This window comes from Haemorhous mexicanus, chromosome 28 (assembly GCF_027477595.1).
Source record: "Haemorhous mexicanus isolate bHaeMex1 chromosome 28, bHaeMex1.pri, whole genome shotgun sequence".
Taxonomy (NCBI): domain Eukaryota; kingdom Metazoa; phylum Chordata; class Aves; order Passeriformes; family Fringillidae; genus Haemorhous; species Haemorhous mexicanus.
Window position 1 is genome coordinate 3,716,680 of NC_082368.1, and position 22,324 is coordinate 3,739,003.

At 49.6% G+C, this 22,324-nt stretch overlaps 3 protein-coding genes across 3 annotated transcripts in view; 2 read left to right on the plus strand and 1 right to left on the minus strand.

The window, feature by feature from the left end:
* The window catches only part of ACLY (ATP citrate lyase), a 28,564-nt gene extending 18,357 nt beyond the window's left edge, over window positions 1-10,207 (plus strand). Inside the window, exons 14-28 of the mRNA XM_059869575.1 lie at window positions 1,443-1,584; window positions 3,727-3,895; window positions 4,350-4,454; window positions 4,676-4,872; window positions 5,069-5,150; window positions 5,495-5,605; window positions 6,121-6,248; window positions 6,445-6,538; window positions 6,775-6,929; window positions 7,267-7,417; window positions 7,918-8,061; window positions 8,241-8,354; window positions 8,833-8,915; window positions 9,145-9,221; window positions 9,383-10,207. Of these exons, the coding sequence (XP_059725558.1) occupies window positions 1,443-1,584; window positions 3,727-3,895; window positions 4,350-4,454; window positions 4,676-4,872; window positions 5,069-5,150; window positions 5,495-5,605; window positions 6,121-6,248; window positions 6,445-6,538; window positions 6,775-6,929; window positions 7,267-7,417; window positions 7,918-8,061; window positions 8,241-8,354; window positions 8,833-8,915; window positions 9,145-9,221; window positions 9,383-9,477 (1,847 nt within the window). The 3' untranslated portion in view covers window positions 9,478-10,207. The remainder of the gene's footprint in view (window positions 1-1,442; window positions 1,585-3,726; window positions 3,896-4,349; window positions 4,455-4,675; window positions 4,873-5,068; window positions 5,151-5,494; window positions 5,606-6,120; window positions 6,249-6,444; window positions 6,539-6,774; window positions 6,930-7,266; window positions 7,418-7,917; window positions 8,062-8,240; window positions 8,355-8,832; window positions 8,916-9,144; window positions 9,222-9,382) is intronic.
* Window positions 10,208-11,334: 1,127 nt separating this feature from the next.
* Window positions 11,335-17,563, plus strand: KLHL11 (kelch like family member 11). The gene is made up of 2 exons (XM_059869576.1): window positions 11,335-11,857; window positions 12,061-17,563. Exons 1-2 carry the CDS (start codon window positions 11,355-11,357, stop codon window positions 13,655-13,657), a joined length of 2,100 nt encoding a protein of 699 aa, XP_059725559.1. The 5' UTR covers window positions 11,335-11,354; the 3' UTR covers window positions 13,658-17,563.
* Window positions 17,564-17,808: 245 nt separating this feature from the next.
* Window positions 17,809-21,134, minus strand: KLHL10 (kelch like family member 10). Its single transcript, XM_059869409.1, has 4 exons — window positions 20,700-21,134; window positions 19,336-19,953; window positions 18,746-18,895; window positions 17,809-18,231 (listed from the first exon to the last, which is right to left on the minus strand). Exons 1-4 carry the CDS (start codon window positions 21,117-21,119, stop codon window positions 17,860-17,862), a joined length of 1,560 nt encoding a protein of 519 aa, XP_059725392.1. The 5' UTR covers window positions 21,120-21,134; the 3' UTR covers window positions 17,809-17,859.
* Window positions 21,135-22,324: the final 1,190 nt, after the last annotated feature.

Below are 22,324 nucleotides of genomic sequence, written 5' to 3' on the forward strand. Positions count from 1 at the left end.
GCACTCATGGAACCCCCTTGCAGGCACCTGCAAGATAAACAGAATTTTCAGTTCCCTAATAACAAGTCATGTTGCATGAGTCTGAACTCTGACTGTGGAGGGCTGGAGAGCAACAATCCAAGAATTCAAGGAATGATTTTTTGTTGAAGCCAGAGGAGCAGTGTCCTCTTTAAACCCTAATGCTGTTTACCTTTGATCCAAATCCAGGAAGAACTCAGCAGTAGCCCAAGTTGGCATCAGCAAGTGGATCAGCTCTGAGTTTTTCCAAGTTTTAAAATTAATTCTGCCTGGAGTCAGAAGGAGAGATTCATTGTTGTGCTGTGACAAGGGTGTAAATAGACTTTAAGCAAACAGTCCATCCTCACTGGCTGAACTGTTGCTTTTCTTGTGACTCTGTGCCCTGAAGCCAAGTTTTGGGCCAAATATAAATTCTTGGAGCCATGAAGTTTGTGTTGTATTCTGATAGTAAAAAAAAAAAAAAAAAAACACCAAAAAAAAAAAACCCAGAAAGAAAACCCAAGTGTGTTGAGCTCCTTTATTTTCTTTGTCCCCCCATTTGCTGCCCTTTATTTTTTTTAAGTTTTCTGTCATTCTACCATGACCAGCCTCCCATGGTTTGCCCAGACTGGGCTACATGCAAATAAATACATGAAATTCAAAGTTCTCTTCAGCTTTGTGTAAGAAAACTGGGGGAAATATGAAAGGCTCATGAGAGAAGAGGCAGTTTTTACTTCTCTCCTATACCAGCTCCCTCCTGTGATTCACTTGCCCATTTAGTGAACCCCAAAACCTGGCTGTGGTGTTCAGAATCCAAGGAAGGGATTGCTAATTCATCTACAGTTTCTTAATTTGCATGGTGTGGCTACTCCATCCTGCAAACTGCAGTTCAACTCCTGGGTTCAGTTTGGAGGTGGGGGAATACTCATCCAGGAACTTTTCAGCAGGCATTTGGCAGAGTTGCAGTTTGTGTCTTGCTCAGGTTTGAAGTTGGATTGGTGTGGTGTTTTCAGGGACCCCCATCGAAGGGAGGAAAGATGAATTTGACTCTGTGTTCTGAGAAGGCTAATTTATTATTTTAGGATTTATATTATCTTAAAGAATACTATACTAAACTATAGTAAAGAGTAGAGAAAGGATACAGACAAAAGGCTAAAAGATACTAATAAAAAACTTGTGACTCTCTTCAGAGTCTGACTCAGCTTGACCATGATTGGTTATTAAGTAAAAACAGTTCACATGAAATTAATAAAATTACCTGTTGGATAAGAAATCTTCAAACCACATTCCAAAGCAGCAAAACACAGGAGAAACAAATCAGATAATTATTATTTTCATTTTTCTCTGAGGCTTCTCAAATTCCCAGGAGAAAATCTTAAGCAAAGAGATTTTTCAGAAAATATGGTGGTGACAGATTTGGGGTTTTTTCCCTTTTTTCTGAGCAGGTAAAGCCACAACCCTGTTCAGCCGTCACACCAAGGCCATTGTGTGGGGGATGCAGACCAGGGCTGTCCAAGGAATGCTGGACTTTGATTATATTTGCTCCAGGGATGAGCCCTCAGTGGCTGCCATGGTTTATCCCTTCACGTAAGTACCTGTGACTGTGTCACATTTCCATTTCCCTCCAGCTCTTCTGTGACCTTTCTTTTCTCTCAGTCTCTGTGGTTCTTTAGTGGGGCTCTGCCCTGGTCTCCATCCCTGCTGGAACATCTTCTCCTCTGCTGCCTTCCACCCCTGGGTTGGCTTTGTAGGCTGCTTTCTTCAACCATTGATTTGGGCTGCACTGTTGAAACAGCTTAGTGTTCACCACAGAACTAAACTTACACTTTTAAAAGATGTCTGTGGTATTTGCAGGGGTCCCCAGGATGAGGTGAGAGATGAGTGAATCTGACTCCATGTTCTTAGAAGGCTGATTTATTATTTTATGCCATACTAAAACTATACTAAAGAATAGAGAAAGGATACAGACAGAAGGCTTAACAAGAATGATAATGAAAAACTTGTGAGTGACTCCTCAGAGTCTGACACAGCTGATGGTGATTGGTCATTACGTAGAAACAATTCACATGAAACCAATCAAACCTGCACCTGTTGGTAAACAATCTCCAGCCACCTTCCAAAGCAGCAAAACAGGGAGAAGCAAATGAGATAATATTGTTTTTTTTCTCTGAGGCTTCTCATCTTCCCAGAAGAAGAAATCCTGGCAAAGGGATTTTTCAGAAAATATGACAGTGACAGATGTCCAAATTCTGTTCTTCACTTAGTGAGTAAGGCAGGTTTGGCTACCTGGGCTTTCTTTCCAGCACCCTGGCTCAGCAAAGGCAGGCAGGCTGTGTAAGGCTTCTTCCACTCACCTGCTGTTGGCCGTGTGCTTGTCTAAGACACCTTGATTTGTGCCTGCAGCAGCAGGAATTACCCCTCCAAATATTATCCAGAATCATAGCAGCTCTGCTGACAAACCAAAGCTGAGCAAAATTAAAAAAAAATAAAATCTTGTTCATATTCTTTCCATAGCAGCAGGGATTTCTTAGCAGGTAGGAAGCCTGTGGATCCTTTGGTGGGAAAGAGAGTTCCCTTGTGGTGTTTACCCTCTTTTACCCCTCCCTACAGGGATGAGAAGGGCTGTTGGGTGTGCATGAGCTGTTTTACTGCACCTCCTCAGTGTGGGGCTCTCCCTGTGGGACAGGGCAAGCAAGAAGAAGGGAAACAGCAGCTGTTGCTTCCAGTGCAGTGAGGTGGGAGCCCAGAGCCAGGCAGGAGCTTTGGTTCATTCCTGTGGTATTTACAGACATCCTGGAGAGCTGATGTCTAATCAGCCTCTGTCCTGCAGAGAATTTCTCCTCTTGACAATTAAGACCTTGTACTGTTATTCTGCAGCTCTGATGGTAATTGCAGCTCTGTAGTAACTTCTCAGCAAGTGCAAACCTCGGGGTGCTGAGTGCAGGCACACCCATGTCCATATGTGAGTGGCAGCCTCTGGCAGTGCTGCACTTGATTAAGGAGGAAAAAGCAATAGGGATTGAAGTTAAAGGCTACCTGTAATTATCTGATTCTGCTTGACCTTTTGGAGGGAGCCAGGCTGGCAAAACCTGGAATGTTCTGTCACAAAGGTACTGGTATGGGAGCACAGCCAGTATCCACACACTCAAATAACTGCTCAGTCAGACTTCACTGCAGTTCCAGTCAGAGCAGCTACTGTGTATAAATACCAACAGTGAAACCTTCCCAGGTGCTTCCCCTCCAGTGCCTGTGGGATGGGCAGGATCCCCCTGTAGCAGGATTGGGAAGCTGACTGGCCCTCCCATGGCTGTCCTGGCTGTTCACTACAGATACTGGTTTGCTGTTCCCTCAGTCCAGTGTTAGCCCCAGCCCAGTGACACAGCTTTGCACGCCTCTCATTCATTATTCTTTCTGTGCCTCATTCTGTCTTCCAGCTTGGAGTAGAGTTAAGGCTCTGGTAACTTCACTGTGGGAGAGCTTATTCATCTTGCTGGATGCCTCTGTCCCCATTAGCCCGTCTCCTTCCATATGCTGCTCTGTCCTATTCTCTGAAGAACCTTCTGCTGTCATATGGTCCCTCCCCAGACACACTCACGTGCTCGTGAGTGTCTCAGTCAGTCTCAGGGACTGAGAATATGGGGTTTGTAAACTCCTCTGTCTGCATGCACTGTGTCCCTTTGCCTTTCCAGCAGCCTTCAGGTCAGGGCTTTCCCATCTTCTCTTCCACAGTGGTGACCACAGGCAGAAGTTCTACTGGGGCCACAAGGAAATCCTGATCCCAGTCTACAAGAACATGTCAGATGCCATGAGGAAGCACCCAGAGGTGGATGTCCTCATCAACTTTGCATCCCTGCGCTCTGCCTATGACAGCACTGTTGAAACCATGAATTACCCTCAGGTGAGTGCAGGATCCAGAAGAAGCCCAAATGAAGAAAGAAGACCCTGTCAGCAGGGTACTGTTGTTTCTTAAGCCATGGTGACATTAGCAAATTGTCTTGGTTTTTCTGAGTTAGCAGATAACCCCCCAATTCTAACACTTTACAAAATGCAAGGAGGATGCTGGGGGTCCCTGGCAAATCCTAATGCTAGACTTGCAATTTGTTTAAGAGGATCTTGGTGCTTCTGGGTTAGCAGTAACTACTTCAGGCTGAATATAATACAGTGCTGCTCTGATGTGCAAGGAGGAGAAAATTCCCTGGCCAGAGCATTGAGCCTGTTGTGAAGATCATGGCAGCCTGCAGATTCATGCATTGGACCTTCCTGGATGAGAGTGCACAGAGTGACCTCCCAGGGGCCTGACAAGGGGCAGCTCTGTGGGGTAACAATGTTTTTCTTTCTCTCACCATTGGCAGATCCGCACCATTGCCATTATTGCCGAGGGCATTCCGGAGGCCCTGACACGCAAACTGATCAAGACAGCTGATAAAAAGGGAGTCACCATCATTGGGCCTGCAACTGTAAGTACTGATGGGCACCTTCTCCTGTCTTAACCTTCAGATCAGCTTTCTGCAATGGATGAAGTGTGTCCTACAATGCACTTTGTCTTTACTCACAGGAAGTGCATGCTAGTCGCTCACCTTAAAGTCTTTGCCATCCTCCCTTCTCTATAGAAATGCTGCCTTACACAAATGCTCCTCAGTTTCACCATTTTAAAGGGCTTTACACCTTTCTCTTATAGGTTGGTGGGATCAAGCCAGGTTGCTTTAAAATAGGCAACACAGGAGGCATGCTGGATAACATCTTGGCATCGAAGCTGTACCGCCCTGGCAGCGTGGCCTACGTGTCCCGCTCTGGAGGGATGTCCAACGAGCTCAACAACATCATCTCCCGCACCACTGACGGGGTCTACGAGGGGGTGGCCATTGGAGGAGACAGGTATGAGTTGGCACCTTCAGCAGGCACTGGTTTTCAAGTTGGTCAACAGAGGAATTGTTGGTAATTTGGAGAAGGAACGGTGTTGCTGTTCGCAATTCAGGCTGCAACAGAAGAGCAGGTTGGGTGTTAGTTTTTGGGGTTTTTTTTCAGAAAGAAATCTATTTAATATCCTGTCATTTCTCCTGATTGCACCCAGATATCCTGGTTCGACTTTTATGGATCATGTCTTGCGTTATCAGGATACTCCAGGAGTGAAGATGATTGTAGTACTGGGGGAGGTGAGTGAGACCACTTAACTCTCTGAGAAATACCTGTGTGTGGTTTTTGTTTTGGGAGCATCTGACCTGGTTGCAAGGATGCTAAATAGCAGCTTCTACTGTTCTTGAATATTGCAAATTTTATTTCTTGCTGCTTTCATCAAAAGAAATTGAATGTATTCTACAGGCAAGCATAGTCTTCCCATTTAAAATAAATAAAAGAAAAAGAAAAATCAGGAGGTTTTGTTCTGACACTTCAGCCATTATTCTGTGAAAAAGGAGAAAAACTTGCAGCAATGCTTCTTTGTATGTTTTGGAGCTGGTTTTATCAAAAGTGCAGCTTGGAACCATCTCTCTCCCTGCAGATTGGAGGCACAGAAGAGTACAAGATCTGCAGGGGTGTTAAAGAGGGCCGGATCACCAAGCCAGTGGTGTGCTGGTGCATTGGTACCTGTGCCACCATGTTCTCCTCAGAGGTATGTGTAAAAATGGGGGCAAATGCATAAAATAGGAATATATCCACAACAGGAAATAAAACACAACTTCAGTCATTGTACCTAAACCTTGCAGAACTGGCAGTTGTAACTTGAATGTGCAAAAGTTCATAAATACAAATGATAAAGATGACTTGTGCTTCTATAGTTCTGTCACAGGAAATTTCCCAAGGATTCTGCTTACTTGTGAAGGGAGCCCAAAGATGCCAGGGAAAACAACAAATTCCAATAGCTGCCTGTTTCTGAATGGCAAAGATCTATGTTAAGCAGCTCTGAAGTGGGGCAGTTTAGGGAGGCAGAAAGTGAATGAGCCTGGAGGGATTCCAGATCAGAACATCCCTGTGATTGCCCTGTTGGCTCTGACTGCAGCCAGGAGTTTTGGTAGCCCAGAGGAGACAGATGTGCAGCCTCTGGTGTTCCCAGTCAGGACTCTGTTCTGTTGCACTCTCTGCAGGTTACAATCTCTATTCCTTAGTGCTCTCTTTTCCTGTTCGTAGGTGCAGTTTGGCCATGCAGGAGCTTGTGCCAACCAGGCCTCTGAAACTGCTGTAGCAAAGAACAAAGCCTTAAAGGAAGCTGGAGTGTTTGTTCCCCGGAGTTTTGATGAGCTGGGAGAAGTCATTCAGTAAGTCACACAGGGCACCTTCAGCAGGGGACAAAAGCTGTCAGGACACTGATTCTGGCCTGATAGGGAATATATTTCTGCTTAAGGAAAGCAGATTCTACTTATTGTGGGGTTTTAAGGACTAAGGGGTTTTAACCTCTCTTAGATCTCTTAGAAGGACCAAAGACCAAAATTACTGAATGGATTCTCTCCCTAGGTCTGTGTACCAGGATCTTGTGGCCAAAAGAGTGATTGAACCAGCTGAGGAAGTGCCTCCTCCAACTGTGCCAATGGATTACTCCTGGGCAAGGGTGAGCTGTGCTGGTTTAACTGCTTTTGGGTTTCTTGGAACAGCCAGGGCATTGGCTGTGATTCCGGATGCCATGCTGGGGTTATACGTTGTGCTTTGTAGTGTTACTTAGGAGCTGTGCTGATTCTGAGCTGTGGAAGCTGCCCTGAGGTGTTGCTGTTTGCCCTCTCTGCCTTGTGCTGCCTCTCTCTGCTGGAGTGGGGTGTTTAACATCCTGTCTTTACCCTGCAATTCCAGGAGCTGGGGCTGATCCGCAAACCGGCTTCCTTCATGACCAGCATCTGTGACGAGCGAGGGCAGGAGCTGATCTATGCTGGGATGCCCATCACTGAGGTCTTCAAAGAAGAGATGGGAATTGGAGGAGTTCTAGGCCTACTATGGTTTCAGAGGAGGTGAGGTGGTTTTTTCTTTGGAGTTTTTCTTGTTTATTAATGGACTTTTAAGCTAAAAAAGTAATTCCAGGATTCCTTTGTGAAGGTAGATTCACTGGAATGCCATCTCTGTATTTCCTCCATGACGCTATATCAGCATTTTGGGTTGCATACAGTGTGTTTTAATCTCAGGATAAAGTTTTCCATGAGTCTTGTGGTGCATTGAGGAAACTTCTGTATTCTAGGCCTGATTCACACTCTGTGACTACTTGTGTCACCTCATCTCTGGTGAGGCTGGAGACTTTACAAACATTTGCATTTGTGTTGTGTCCCTGACTGATGTGGTGTCTGTGCCCAGGTTACCCAGGTATGCCTGCCAGTTCATTGAGATGTGCCTGATGGTGACAGCAGACCATGGGCCAGCCGTGTCTGGAGCCCACAACACCATCGTCTGTGCCAGGGCTGGCAAAGATCTGGTTTCAAGCCTCACTTCAGGCCTTCTTACTATTGTGAGTACCTGATATTCAGGAGGTTTAGCTTTGTTACTCATTACTCTTCCAGGTTTTATTACTACTAATTTTTGGATTAGCTGCAGAGTCACAGAGTGGTGGTGTCTGTCCACTCAAACTTTGAATTTCAACTCTAATCGTTTGGTTTTGGTTTCAAATCTGGTCCATTTTTCCAGTAAGTCAGACTAGTTTGTCTCTTTTGAGTCTAGAAATACTTTGTAGCAGCCAAATTGCTGTCAGTGTTGACTCTGGTGCCTGAACTCTGACAAGAGTTGCTAAAACAGACACTGGATTGCCTTTTCCCCCACAGTGTCTCTAGCAGAGATGCACTGGCTCCAAATCTGCATTCATGTGAGATAAGCAAATGCTTTCTCTCAGGTGCCTGCCCAACTCTAATGTCATGAATGCCAGAGACCAGGAGGGTGGATGGGGGAGATAATCTTGGGTTTGTATCTTAATTGTGGAGTCCTTTGATGTAATTGCCTTTGTTCTGCACCCAGGGTGACCGGTTTGGGGGAGCACTTGATGCTGCAGCCAAAATGTTCAGCAAAGCTTTTGACAGTGGGATCATCCCCATGGAATTTGTGAATAAGATGAAGAAAGAAGGGAAGCTGATCATGGGCATTGGACACAGAGTGAAATCTGTAAGAAAACTGCATTAGGACAAACTGGAGGGATTTTTAGGGATGGGTGGGGGGGAGCAAAAACAAAGGAAAGAAAATCGGCAAGTTTCAGAGGCAGCTATTGACCAAGTTATCCCAAATCTACAGAGAGTATCAGTGAGAGGCAACATCACTGATTGTAATGTGCTCTGAACTTGCAGATAAACAACCCTGACATGAGAGTTCAGATTCTCAAGGACTATGTGAAGCAGCACTTCCCAGCCACTCCGCTGCTGGACTACGCGCTCGAAGTAGAAAAAATCACAACTTCCAAGGTGAAGGGCACCAGCTTCTGAACTGCTCTGGGCACTGGTTCTCTTGGGAGGGAAAGGGACTGGGCCTCAGCTGTATTTTCAGCACAGTACTTCATAAATTGTTGCTGGGGACTGTGTCTGGGGTGGAGTTGAAGCCAAGTACAGCTGCAGTTTGGGAAGGCTGAAGGCATTTGGCTACCAGGAAAATGCTGAACAAGCCAAACCATCATCTGTGTGGCCACTGTCCCCAGTGGCACTGCTGGGTGTAAATCCCAGGCTGCTGGCACATGGCAGCAGCTGGAACGTCTGAGGGCTGACCAAAGAGACCCCTTGTTTTGGGTTAATTTTCCAGTATTTCCATTAAGTGTAGCTCTTGCTCAGGCTTCTGGGCTGGTGTGTCCCCAGCTCCAGGCAGCCCTCAAATCACCAGTGGAAGGTGCCAGGTGAGCACCATTTGCACTGTTGACATCTTTGTTGGGGTGTGTTTTATTTCCTGCAGAAACCAAACCTTATCCTGAATGTAGATGGCTTTATTGGAGTGGCCTTTGTTGACGTGCTCAGGAATTGTGGCTCTTTCACACGGTGAGTGAGGGAAAGCTGTTCTTGCATCATGGTCCTATGAAGCTGCACTGCCAGCTCCTGAGGGGCAGAATTCCATGGCATGGGAAGGAAACAGCCTGCCCTGGCTTTTGGGGGCAGAAAGCTGTCAGGGGAATTTGTCTTCTGGCACTAGAGCAGGTGGCAGCCCATCTGAGATTGATTCCTTAAATAGATGATTACCAGGAGCCATTTGTTTTCCTTTGTTTTCCAGGGAAGAAGCAGATGAATATATTGATATAGGAGCTCTCAATGGCATCTTTGTACTGGGCAGGAGTATGGGATTCATTGGTGAGTTTACCACATCCTCCCTGCCCCTTCCCTCCTCCTGGGGCTGCCCTGCCTCAGGAGCACCAGACAAACCTGAAACCTAGGGGGATTCAGAAATCCAGCTGAAGGCAAAGACTAAGAGGAGGGGTGGGAATTTTCTAACATAAACCCTCTCCTTTCAGGACACTACCTGGACCAGAAGAGATTGAAGCAGGGTCTGTACCGTCACCCCTGGGATGACATATCCTACGTCCTACCGGAGCACATGACCATGTGAGAAGCTGCTGGTGCCTTGGAGTGCACCAGGACAGAAGCCTGGCCAGGGGACAGCCACAGTGGGACTGTGATGTGTAAAGATGATTATTGGGACAGAGACGTCGAGCTGCCTGGTCAAACTGTGCAAAGCGACTGTTTTATAAGGATAGAAACTTACTCTAATAAAACCAAAACTTGTGCTATTCCCTCTGTTACCTGCTGTATTTAATACCGTCTCTCACACTTCTCTTTTTTCCTATTCTCATTTCATTTTGTTTCCAGAAGTGATTTAGGGTTTGGGGGGTAGAGTTTGGCTCATAGGTATGCCTTACTGAACTCTAGTAACAAGCAGTACCTTTCCCATGAGGGGAACGTGCCTGTCATTCCCATAAGCCATCACTTTGGATTTTTTTTGTTGTTGTTGTCTGTTGTTTTTCAATTTGTTTACCATGTTCTTATCCTTGGTCTGACTGTACCTGAATCCTGGGACCACTGCTAAAGTATAACCAATGTTACTCAAGCTGGTGTAGTAATTTAAAGTGTAAAGTTGTAACATACTGCTGTGAAAACTGTGAAATCCCTGTACTCCAGTGTCTGTATTTATGCAAACAACCTCTCCTTTTCTCTGACTGCTGCTCTGTGCACTGTCACTCATGTAATCTGCAGTTGCAAAAATATCTCAGTAATAATTTCAGTGTCCTCCTTGTCTGTGTACTGTAACCAAACGCAAATAAATACACATTACTAATTTATTCTTTTTCCATGTGTGACTTCTGTGAGTTGTCACACACCCCCTTAGACACTGTTTAGGGATAAGTTGTCATTTAAAAAAATAACCTTCAAAACAATTACTCCTCGGGGTCTGTTTCGGGTGATTTAAAAGAGGAGAAATAAAAATCAAACTGCATACAGACTTCACTGTTGGTGAAAAAAGGTCAAAAAGATAAAACTTAAGTAGAGGATAAACAGAAGGACACAAGCTAGTTATGATAGCATTACACAAGATTTAGGGAACTGCACTGTGTGTAGAGCAAACATGAAATAACCCCCTATACACCTTACTGCTTTTTAATTAAAAACCCAATGTACCGTGGAGTGAGAGAATTCCTAATTGCTCAGGTGCAGGGAGGGCACGGGGAAGAAGAAAATGATGAGGATTGCCTGAGGCTGCGAGTGGAAAGGGCCGGACTCTGGTCCGTGGCACCTGAGGCACCGGGGCGCCGCTACGGCGGAGATCCGGGAGGGTCCCGGGGGCTCCGGGCTGAGGGGACGGAGATCCGGGGGGAGCTCCGAGCTGAGGGGATGGAGAGCCGTGGGGGTCCCGGGGGCTCCGGGCTGATGGGATGGAGATCCGGGAGGGTCCCGGGGGCTCCGGGCTGAGGGGATGGAGATCCGGGGGGGGCTCCGAGCTGAGGGGATGGAGATCCGGGGGGGGCTCCGAGCTGAGGGGATGGAGAGCCGGGGGGGTCCCGGGGGCTCCGGGCTGAGGGGATGGAGAGCCGGGGGGGTCCCGGCCTTAGGGAACGGCGGATACGGGAAAGGCCCGAGGGGCCCGGGGTGGCCCGGCCTGAGGGGATGGAGACCCGAGGGGGTGCCGGGGTCTCCGGGCTGAGGGGACGGAGAGCAGGGGGGGGTCCCGGCCTGAGAGGACGGGGACTACGGCAAAGTCCCGAGGGGTCCGGCTGAGGGGACGCGGGGTCCCGGGCTGAAGGGATGGGGATGTACGGGGGTCCCGAGTGAAGGGGAGGCGGGCTCTCGTTGGGTGCCGCGCCGAGGGGCCGCGGGGTCTCGGCGGGCCCCGGGCGCTGCGCTGGCCGCCGCTGCCCTCACGGAGCCGCCGCCATTGCTCTGCAGCGGCGCGCTCTCCCCGCCAGGGGGCGGCGCCGCGCCCCGCCCGCCATGTCGGACAAGATGGCGGCGGCCGCGGCCTGTCCGCAGCCCCAGCCCGGTCCCAGCCCCGGCCCTGGCCCCGGTCCTGGTCCCGGTCCTGGCCCGCCGACGGCCGAGGCAGAGCGCGGAGCCCCGCGTGGCAGCGCGGCGGACGGGGAGGCTGAGGCAGAGGAGTTCGGCTGCCCGGCGCACTGCTCCGACCTGGCCTGGCGGCAGAACGAGCAGCGCCGCCACGGCCTGTACTGCGACATCACGCTGGCTTTCGGCGGCGCGGGCATGGCCCGCGAGTACCGGGCGCACCGGTCCGTCCTGGCCGCCGCCACCGAATACTTCACGCCACTGCTCTCGGGGGGGTTCGCGGAGTCGCGCTCGGGTCGCGTGGAGCTGCAGAAGTGGAGCTCGGAGGGCGGCCCCGACCCCGACACGGTGGAGGCCGTTATCGGTTTCATGTACACCGGCACCATCCGCGTGAGCCCCGGCAACGTCCATGAGGTGCTGGAGATGGCGGACAGGTAAGAGCGGCCCTGGCAGGGACCGGGTCACAGCAGCAAAGGATCACAGTCTGGTTTGGGTTGGAAAAGACCTTAAAAGTTCATCTCGTTTCACCCCCTGCTATGGGCAGGGACACGTTCCACTATCCCAGGTTGCTCCAAGCCCCATCCAACCTGGCCTGGAACACCTCCAGGGATGTGTAACTCCCTTGTTTGTCCTGCAGGTTTCTGCTGACCCGGTTGAAGGACTTCTGTGGAGAGTTTCTGAAGAAGAAGCTGAACCTTTCCAACTGTGTGGCGGTTCACAGCTTGGCCCATATGTATTCCCTGAATCAGCTGGCCCTCAAAGCGCAGGATATGATCAGGAGAAACTTCCACAAAGTCATCCAAGATGAGGAGTTCTACACTTTGCCGTTTCACCTTGTCCGGGACTGGCTCTCAGACTCGGAGATCACGGTGGACTCTGAAGAAATCCTCTTTGAGACTGTTTTGAAGTGGGTTCAGAAAAACCCTGAGGAAAGAGAGAGGTACTTTGAAGATCTCTTTAAGCTGCTGAGATTGTCTCAGATGAAGCCCACGTACCTGACTCGCCACGTGAAATCCGAGCGGCTGGTGTTGAGCAGCGAGGCCTGTGTGAAGCTGGTGTCCGAGGCCGTGGAGAGCCACGCCCTGCGCTCTGAGAACCTGCAGTCCGGGAACCTGCAGCACTCCGCCTGCCCCGCCGCGCTGCTGCCGCGCTTCGGCCAGAACATGGACGTCATCATGGTCATCGGCGGCGTGTCCGAGGGTGGCGACTACCTGAGCGAGTGCGTGGGCTACTTCATCGACGAGGACAGGTGGGTCAACCTGCCTCACATCCACAACCACCTGGATGGGCATGCTGTGGCCGTGACAGAGTCCTACGTGTATGTGGCTGGCTCCATGGAACCGGGCTTTGCCAAGACTGTGGAAAGGTACAATCCAAACAGAAATATTTGGGAGCAGGTTTCAAACCTCATCACCCGGAAGCATTCCTTTGGCCTTACTGAAGTGAAAGGCAACTTGTACAGTATTGGTGGACATGGCAATTTCAGTCCAGGCTTTAAAGATGTGGCCATTTATAATCCTGAGCAGGACAAATGGCTGAACCTGGAGTCGGCACCAAAGATCCTGCGGGATGTCAAAGCTGTCTCCGTGGAGGACCGGTACGTGTACGTGGCCGCCCGCACCCCGGTTGACAGTGACAGCGAGGACGGGCTCAGGGCTGTTATTATCAGATATGATGCTGAAACCAGGCAGTGGCAGGATGTGGAGTCCCTGCCCCTCATCGACAACTACTGCTCCTTCCAGATGTCTGTTGCCAGCACCAACTTCTACCACACGGCATCGTGCTGCCCCAAGAGTTACCCCATAGACAATGAGGAGGCCAAGGGAAAGATCTCCAGCAGGGCCTCGGATGAAATCCTGGAATCCTTGCCACCCGAGGTCCTGAGCATTGAAGGAGCAGCTATTTGTTACTACAAAGATGACGTGTTTATCATTGGGGGGTGGAAGAACAGCGATGACATTGACAAGCAGTACAGGAAGGAGGCCTATCGCTACTGCGCCGAGCGGAAGCGCTGGATGCTCCTGCCCCCAATGCCACAGCCCCGCTGCAGAGCCACTGCCTGCCATGTGAGAATCCCCTTCAGGTGCCTGCAGGGAACACAGAGGTACCCCATGCCACAAAATCTCATGTGGCAAAAAGATAGAATAAGGCAGATGCAGGAAAGGCAGATGCAGGAGATCCACCGATACTCCCTGAGCTTACGGAGGATGCCACGCTCCCAGATCGAGTGCTAGTGTCTGCAGTATCACTCCTGATGAGCCTAGGAAATAAACCCATTTGTTAGGCTTGATGTGTCTTTATAAGACATGAGGGTGTGGATTTGATTTGATGCATAAAACCAGCATCTGTTGTGTACTGAAAATTCAGAAGCTCAGAAGTTGAGGGTGGGTGGAAATTGAGACACTCCGTGAATCCAACAGTATTCCTTAATGATGCCCAGGGAAAAGCTGTAGCCTGTATCGGGCTGTGAAATGTCTCTGGCAGCATTAAGCCTGTTACTTCTTTCCTCAGATCTTTGGTTCCAAGGATTTCTGTAGAGTTAGTCTCTAACAGTTCTACTTGGAAAATCAAAGATATCTCTCTTAATAATTTAGTGGTTACATTTGTGTGTGCTTGAAAGCACCTGTTTCATTTGCACTTATCTCTTGACATTCCTTTGATTCTCTCCTCAGTGACTAAACTTCACAGGATTGGTGTTGGTGTACTTGGCTTTCCCAAGCTGGAGGCAAGTGCAATAGCTCTGTATGAAACAAAAGCACAATCTTTCTTTATGAAATTACTTCAGGATGTTTCTATGTGTATTAAATATTTTGTATTTGTGTGTTGTAGAGAGGCTGCAGAGTTTGTTTATAAATGGATGATTGGTTGGACACAAGACACTTGCTAAAAGAGAGCTTGAGGCAGTGGATTTTTTTTTCAGGTGTATTTGCAGGTTTGAGTCTGTCTCTGACTCAAACTTAAGAATTTGGGTCAACAGCCTGAGCAAAGGAGTGACACCCAGCCATGAGCCACCCACCCACAGTGGTTGTTCAGTTCTGTCAGAGTGGATCAGTGAGAGTGGGGTTATTTCATGGGATATAGTGCAACCTGAGCTACTCATTGGTCTTTTCTCAAATGTTGCACGTTTGAATTCTAGTGAAAAGTGATGAAAGAGCCCCTGCTGTTCCCAGCCTCTCTCTGACAATCAGAAAGAAGCCTTTGCCCTCCTGTGCTGTCCCAAGGGACTCCCAGCAGCTGTGCTGCAGCTCTGCACCAAGCTGGCCCGTGTGCTCCTGCAGGGGGGAGAGCTGGGCTTTCACAGTCCCCAGGTATCTGAATTTCCCCACTTGCTGTGGGGTGACATTTAAGCTCATTTAAACACCTTTTGGCATTTTGAGGTGGCTGTACTTGCAAGTGCCCTGGTTGGCTCTGGATTGCTTCCTCCTGCACTCCCAGGGAACAGAATGTGGGATTGTCCCTTTGGAGTATCCCTGTCTCTCTGTCCCACTGAACACTCCTTCTCCCCAGTCCAAAAAGCTCCAGGACCCTTTCATTTTCCAACAGTTTCAGTGTATACTTCCTACCTCCTTTTCTCCCCATCCTTCCCTTCTTTGAATGTTCCAGGTTTTTCCATGCAGTCTTAACTCAGGATCTTAGGGAAGGGAATGGGAGGAGTAACCTGGGTATTACAAAATTTGTGTAGACAAACCTTTCTGGAAAATCTGTTACTGTTCTTGGTTCGTTGATGATTTGCTGGTGGTTTTGCTGTGGGTGAGTTCTTTGCAAAGAACTTTTAACCAATTTGGGGTTTGTTTTGGTCTTAATTGTTTTGCTTCCTGAGCTGCTCATTCTCCTTTTCCAGTTCAACAGGCAGCCCAGATCATATCTGAAACTTGGGGTAAGTCTTTCCACCACTCAGTGTGTAAAGGTTTCTCTGATGTGTACGTCCCTTAATGCTCCACTTTGTGGTTCGTGGGCCACTTGGATATCAACAACTTGTCTTTTTGTGAGAAAGTCTCCAGCCTTAGTTAACAAAAACTACCAAACTTGAAATTCTGAACAGTTTGTCTTGGTTTACTCCTCTGTGGTAACCATGCTTTATTTTCTTTGCCTGTTTGGTTGTTGGGGCAGGTGAAGTCTGTGCTACTGGCTTCATGCAAGAGGAAATAGGTGAGTTTAAGGTGATGTTTGCAGGTGACTGTTCCCAAGCAGCTGCTGCAGGCTTGTAAGATGGGGGTTGATCCATGGAGTCTTGCAGGTCTAGCTGGAGTAGGGGCAGAATTGCTGCTTCTGCAGCAGTTTGTGATAAAGTGCAAATGCCTCTGGTGCTGAATCCGTTGATGTAACAGCAATTTGTGGGAGCTGATTTTAAGATGCTTTCCCAGACTTTGAACCAAAGCAATGGAGAGGAGTTTATGTTCTCCACCCTGCTGAACCAGCTGGAGGGATTTAACAGGCAGTTGGAGAGTGGTAGGTCACCACCACAGCTCTTTCCAAGCTCTCTTGTAGTCTATCATCAAATACAGACAATCTCTAGGGAGAAACACCAAGATGGTTCTTTCAGTTGGAATAGGGGCTGAATATTTAGTGCATGGCACTGTGCAACAAAGAGGCAAAAACAAACCTTGCAGTCTTGCTTTTTCTAAGCAAAATTGATATTGCACTTCCCAGGAGGACTTTGGGCTGATGGACAAGCTGTGGCATTTACTCAAAGCACTCCCCTGAGAGCCAGTGTGAGCCCAGCCCCATCCCTGGACAGGTAACCCGTGTGTGCCAGCTGCATGCTATGTGTGCCTTGCTGTCCCTCCATGTGCTTGGGGTGGGGGCTGGCAGCAGCACAGGCTGCTCTCAATGTTTGCTCTGCCAGGTCTGGGATAGTTTTAAGCAGTTGGGTTTTTTAGCCTTGAATCCCAGGGGATCAGTGGCACTGATGTGGTTTGTGACTGATAGGTCAGATAATCCATTACATCCCATGAGGTGTTGGGAGAATTGCATTCATGGCTCTGGCTGCAGTTTAGCCCACAAGCCTGTGAATCCATAACGATTTCCTTGTGCCCTTGACCACCATAGCTTGCTGGGTGTTTATCAAATGATCCCATAAACACAAGCCTGGGAATTCCTCACGTGTGTTTCTGGAGGCTGGTCAGCTGTCAGCAGGATCCCAGTGTGTGTTCAGTAAGGGTGAGAAGGCTGACTGCTGCCTCACTGAGGGAAAAGGACATTGGGGGAGTTCTCCTTCTCCTTAGGACAATCACACCTCTACACCTGTCCTGTTGTGATACCTGCCACCAGACACGTGACATGTCCTGGCTTTCTGCTCAAAGTACCAGTGGCCCCTGCCAGATGGTAGTGATCACTTTAGTAACTCCCAAGGGCCATATGTGTACATAATATTTTATAACTACCTGGATACTCCATTAGTAGCCAGGGGTTGTGTTTTTAATGACTCCCTTGCACACAGTGGGAGTCCATTTCAGAGATGAAGCAAACAGCTCAATGTTCATTTGCTGTGAACAACTGTACCCAGCATTCTGCTTGACTACTGCAATGACATTTTTCTCCATTACATTAAATATTAAAATAAAACTCTTGGCTCATCTTGTGTGTTGTGGAATACTCTGGTGGCTGAAAACAAACCCAGTCCCAAGGAATTAGAACTTTTTATGTTATTCTTACTACAGCCTTGTAACAGGATGTTGTAACATCCACTGGGCTTTGAAAAGCAAGTGTAAAGAAAGTGGTCTGTGGCTTGGATTTATTTTCAGCTCTGTCCACCTTAGGCTGGGGTACAAGCCATCTCCCGTTTGACAGTCCTGGGTGGAATCTGATAAAACAGGTGCTCTTGAGGATCTAACCCTGTTACTAATATGAATGTAGAGTGTGGAACTAACGAGCTGCTTGATGACCATTAATAGTCAGATTCTCCTCGTGGGTCCATGTCACTGTGGGTTGCAGCAGCTCTGCTCTCCTAGCATATATTAACAGAGGGACAGCAGTTTCCTGGGAAGCAGCACTCCTGTCCTTACCTGTGAGGTAAAGTTGTGTGCATCATAGGCCCTTTGAAACAGATCCTGCTGTCCTGTTCTTGACCTTAAATACACTGTACTAAAGTTTATTGTAAGAGGTGAATTAATGAAAATAAACCTTTTATTTCTCTAGCATTCTGTTGTGCTTTTGATTTTTTTAAGTTGATGTATAGGGTGTGGCTGATGCATTGGGTGGTGCTGGTGATGAAAATTTGAGCTCCTAATGATCCTTTTGGCCTGTTAAAATTGTTTCTATTTTAGAACAAGAGTACATTCTCCCTTGCTGCCATGGGGACTTTATTACCTAAAGAGAACTATTTACACAGGCATCCAGTGATGGGATGCTCAGAAGACTTTATTAGATACGCAGAACTATTTACACAAGCATCCAGTGATGGCTGATCACAACACTCCTAGCTAAGGGGAACTATTTACAACGGCGAGCTCCGAGTTGAGCTGGTGAACAAGATGTCCATGGAGGAGCTGTGCTGGTAGTAGTGTTGCCTGGCGATGTATTCCATGACATTGGAGAGTCCTGGCACCACGCAGCAGCTGACGGCGCTGCGGGTGATGCTCATGCTGTGAGCATCATACCACTCGTTGGTGTCCTCCTCGTAGCACTCGGTGGCAACGGTGGTGCTGAACCCATTGAAGCCCCCAACCACGAACAAGAGGCCGTCCATCACCTCAATGCCAAAGTTGCTGCGTGGGTTTAGCATGGAGGGCACGGCGTGCCAGGCGTTGGCGATAGGGTTGTACGCTTCCACGCTCTGCAGCCGGCTGTTCCCATCAAAGCCTCCGACCTGTGAATGCCAAAGGGACAGAGCTTGAGAGGGGCCTTTGCTCAGGCAGGTCCTGGCAGGCACAGTGAGATGGGAACTGCTGCTGCCTCCCTGGCTGCAGTCCGAGCATGGCGGAGAGCACCAGCTCTCCGAACATGGCTCTTGCTTATTGCTCCCCGCTCTCCGAGGAGCTTTCCAAAGCACTTTATGCAACTGTCAATTTTGACATTGCTCCAGAGGTTGGATGCAGTCCATGGGGAGGATAAACAATGGATGAGCAGGCCCAAGTCCCTGCTCTGTGCTGCTGATGCTGTTGGCAGCGGCAGAAATTATGTTCTTTGCTGCAGCTGCTTAAACATTGCCAAACACCCTTTTTATACTCAAAAGTGTGTGATGGGTGATAACATTCTCAGGAAATGCATCAACCATTCTGGCTCTGACTTCCCTAAACCTCACAAAAACACATGGTCACCCTGGAGGTCTGGGAGCTGCAGCCACCCAAAGGACTGCAGTGCTGGGTGGTGTTGGCCCTTACCGCGTACACCTGGTTCCCATACGCCATCACCCCAACTCCACTTCTCCTGCTGCTCATTGGGGCGATCAGGGACCACTGGTTTGTGGTGGGGTTGAACACTTCAGCTGAGCTGAGGCACTGATCACCATCAAACCCACCACAGATGTACACCTGGGGACAGGAGAGGTGGGAAAGTGTGAATGGGGTGGTTAGACCCTTGGTGATGTTGAAGAGAAAATGAATGGTGTTGCAGGAATTTTGGGGTGTATTGTTTTGGAGTGGAATGATCTTGTCATCCTGGGTTCAAAGTAGAAGCAGTGCAAAGAGTTGATGCCAGCAAGATTTCTACTCTTGATTTTCCAAGCTGCATGAAGCAGGCCTGGTATTGCACCTATGGCCAGGAAAAGGACTGTTGGGCACCAGGTTGGCAGCAGCTCTGGAAGTTTTTGTACTCCTGGTCACATCTCTGCCACACCAGGCAGGCTGCTTTATATCTGCAGCTCCAGGATTTCGTGAATTGTTATGAATTTAGGTGTTACGAATTTAGTGAAGGTTTATGTGAACTTTCCTCATGCTGCAACCCCAACTTCTCTTAGCTGGGGTTAGCTTACCTTTCCATTCAGCGTGGTTGCACTGGCGTCGCTCCTCTGCTCGTGCATGGGCGTGATCAGGGTCCACTGGTTGGTGTCTGGGTCATACCGCTCCGCTGTGTTGAGCCTCATGTAGCCATCAAACCCTCCCATGGCATAGATGAAGTTGTCCACAACGGTGACGCTGACGTAGCAGCGCCGTGAGTGCATGGGCGCTACCTGCTGCCATGTCTTCTGGAGCGGATCGAACCGTTTGACGATGTTGAAATAATCTGTGCCATCGAATCCACCGATAACATAAACGTGGCCTTTCAAATAAGCTGAGCCATGATAGGCAACAGGGCTCTCCTGCTCCCAGGGGATGTTCAGCCACTTGTCAGTGCGGCCGTCGTAGGTCTCGATGGCGCTGGTGGCGCCGCCCCCGCTCCAGCCCCCGATGGCAAAGAGGATGGCGTAGGGCAGGCGCGGCCGGGTGAGGGGGTTGGTGTTCACTGAGGAACTCTGGCCGTAGGAGTTCAGGTCGTAGATTTCGGACAGGGCACTGATGATGAGATCTTTGCAGTTGGCGTTGTCTTTCACGTACTCGTGAGCTTTGACGTTGTTCATGAAGTAGTCGGATTGTAGGAGTGCCAGTCGAACCTGAAACGGGCAAGGAGGAGGTTGGAGTACTGATACTTGTTGTGGTGTGTCATGGTTTGCCTCAGATACCCCGGGTTTCTCCCTGAAGATTCCTTCCCCAGGTATGTCAATCACCTCTCCTTTCCACACGCTGACCCCTGCAGAGCACTGTATGTCAATCCTGGCATTCCAGAAGGGCGTCAAATGATTGGCAGAATTCAAAAGATGCTCCCTACCCCTGGGGGCATTGGGCCATCCAGGTGTCATTTGTCCCTTGGGACCTCCTCTCCCGTACCTGGTTGGTGGTCCCCATATTCCTTCCCTCCCCCTCTCCCCTGAGTAAAAGAGCGAGCAAACCACATGGTCTGGGGAGTTCTGTTGGAGCTGTTGCTGGGTTCAGAGGCCTGTGGGCCAGGGATAAAGCTCTGGATGGAAACCCTCCATCAGAACTGACTCCTTTCCTTCACCATTGCCTTAAAGCTTCTCCGACAGAGGTAAACCCGAGGAGCAGACCCTGTTATGGGGGGAAGCTCCATCCCACCACCACCAGAGCTCCTGCATGCCTGGACCTGCTTCCAAGTGCCCAGCTGCAGCACCCAGCCAGCCAAAAGTGTCTCTGGGGTGAAACACCTCAGTGCTGCTATTTGGTTCAGCAGCAAGGGCCAGACAAGCTCAGGCACCGGCTATATTGGTAATATTCCAGTAGATACTGATGGTTTCCCCCTCAGTAGCCTTTGGGGACAGCTCCAAAGCTGCGCTGCACCCACCTTGCTGAGCAAGCAGGCGATGTGCTGCCTCCTGTTCTGCGGGTCATGAGCAATCCACCTCAGCACAGCCTCAAACACGGCTTCTTCTCGCCGCACGTTCAGCTCATCCTTCTCAATGATGTGTGCCAGCTCCTCGGCAGAGAGGTCTAGGAACTCCTCGGACACCTGGGACACCTCCTCGAAGTGATGCAGGATGTACACGCAGGCAGCTGCGCGCAGGTCGGGGCAGTGGTAGTAGTCAGTGAGTCTGCAAATGCCAATGCAATTCTCAAAGCACAGCCTGGAACTGAGGAACTCACAGCACAGGCTGACAATGCCCATGACATTGAACTGATCTGCTGCAGCCAGCAAACTCTCAACGTTGTCCTCTGTGATCGGTACTGTCCCGGTGTAGGCGTAATTGATGATGAGACCCATCATTTCAGCTGAAATGCCAGGGATTTGATAGACCATCTTGCCTGCGCTGTCCCAGTTGGTAAACAGAGTCCTGAAAACATGGTGTTGCTGTGTTAAACCCTGCCCCAGAATCCCCTGTGCTCCCCTGCCCCCAGGGCACCAGTTTTGGCACTGGCAGGAGCCATTCTGGGAGGCCCCATGGTTTATTGATTAATGTTTTACTTGCTGGTTGTTTGAAAAAGGAGATACAGCTTCTGGAGGCAGCAGGGCAGGGGGTTTCACCTGAGAGGAGCAGAGGGGCAGAATCCTCCCACTGCCTGCTGCCCACGCTGTGGAGATGAGCCCAGGACAACGGGGGGTTTCTGGGAGCCAGTGCACACAGCCAGGGCGTGTTCAGCCTCTCACCCACCAGCACCCCAAGTCCTTCTCCCCAGGGCTGCTCTCAATCCATTCATCCCCCAGCCCTGACTGATACTGGGGTGGGGTTTCCCCAACCCAGGGGCAGCACCAACACTTGGTCTTGAACCCCAGAGAGTCACAGGGTGTGGGGAAGGCAAAGCTGCCCTGTGGCAGCTGGGCAAGGCTGGCCAGGCTCCAGGCCTGCACTGTGTCTGGGGCTCCTCCAACACCACTGCCAAAGCCACTGGTACATGAATTAATCCTGGTGTTCAGGGAGGTGTGAGGACTATGGGAAATCCTTTGGTGAGAGGTTCAGGGCAGGTGGGAGTCCTGGAGAAGTGCTGAGGTGGGGTGACCTCAACTGGGGCATACTGTTTGTCCCCATTGCCTTGTGTCTCAAGGACTGACCTGAAGTAGATACTGCAGCAAGAGAGGATGAGCTTGTGAGCCTTGAATTCCACCCCATCTACACTGATGATCACATCACAGAATCTCCCTTCCAGGCGGAGTTCATTGGAGATGCTGCAACTCCTGTCGCTCATCTTCCTCTCCATGGTGGAGGGTGAATATTTGGTAGGTGCCAAGCTATCCCGCACGTTGGAGCCAGAGGCAGTGGACCTTGCTGAGGTGTGTGGAGCACTCTGGTGTTGTCCCCAAACATCCAGTACTGAACCCCCTTGCTGGTTCTGGACTGTGCCCCATAATGACATCACAGATGCAGGGGTGACCCAGGCCCAGCATTCTGTGGTTGCCCCCAGCCCTTGCTTCCCTACAGCCCGGGTTATGCTGGCTCCTGGACCTGCACTGTCTTGATGGAGCAGAACCAGCCA

Bases quoted from the DNA above. Each gene is read 5' to 3' on its own strand.
- KLHL11 (XM_059869576.1), top strand. From the start codon at position 11,355: ATGTCGGACAAGATGGCGGCGGCCGCGGCCTGTCCGCAGCCCCAGCCC. The intron at 11,858-12,060 runs GTAAGAGCGGCC...TTTGTCCTGCAG, and splicing joins GTGCTGGAGATGGCGGACAG to GTTTCTGCTGACCCGGTTGA.
- KLHL10 (XM_059869409.1), bottom strand. From the start codon at position 21,119: ATGATGGGTCTCATCATCAATTACGCCTACACCGGGACAGTACCGATC. The intron at 19,954-20,699 runs GTGGGTGCAGCG...TGCCCGTTTCAG, and splicing joins TCGCCTGCTTGCTCAGCAAG to GTTCGACTGGCACTCCTACA. The intron at 18,896-19,335 runs GTAAGCTAACCC...TCCTGTCCCCAG, and splicing joins CAACCACGCTGAATGGAAAG to GTGTACATCTGTGGTGGGTT.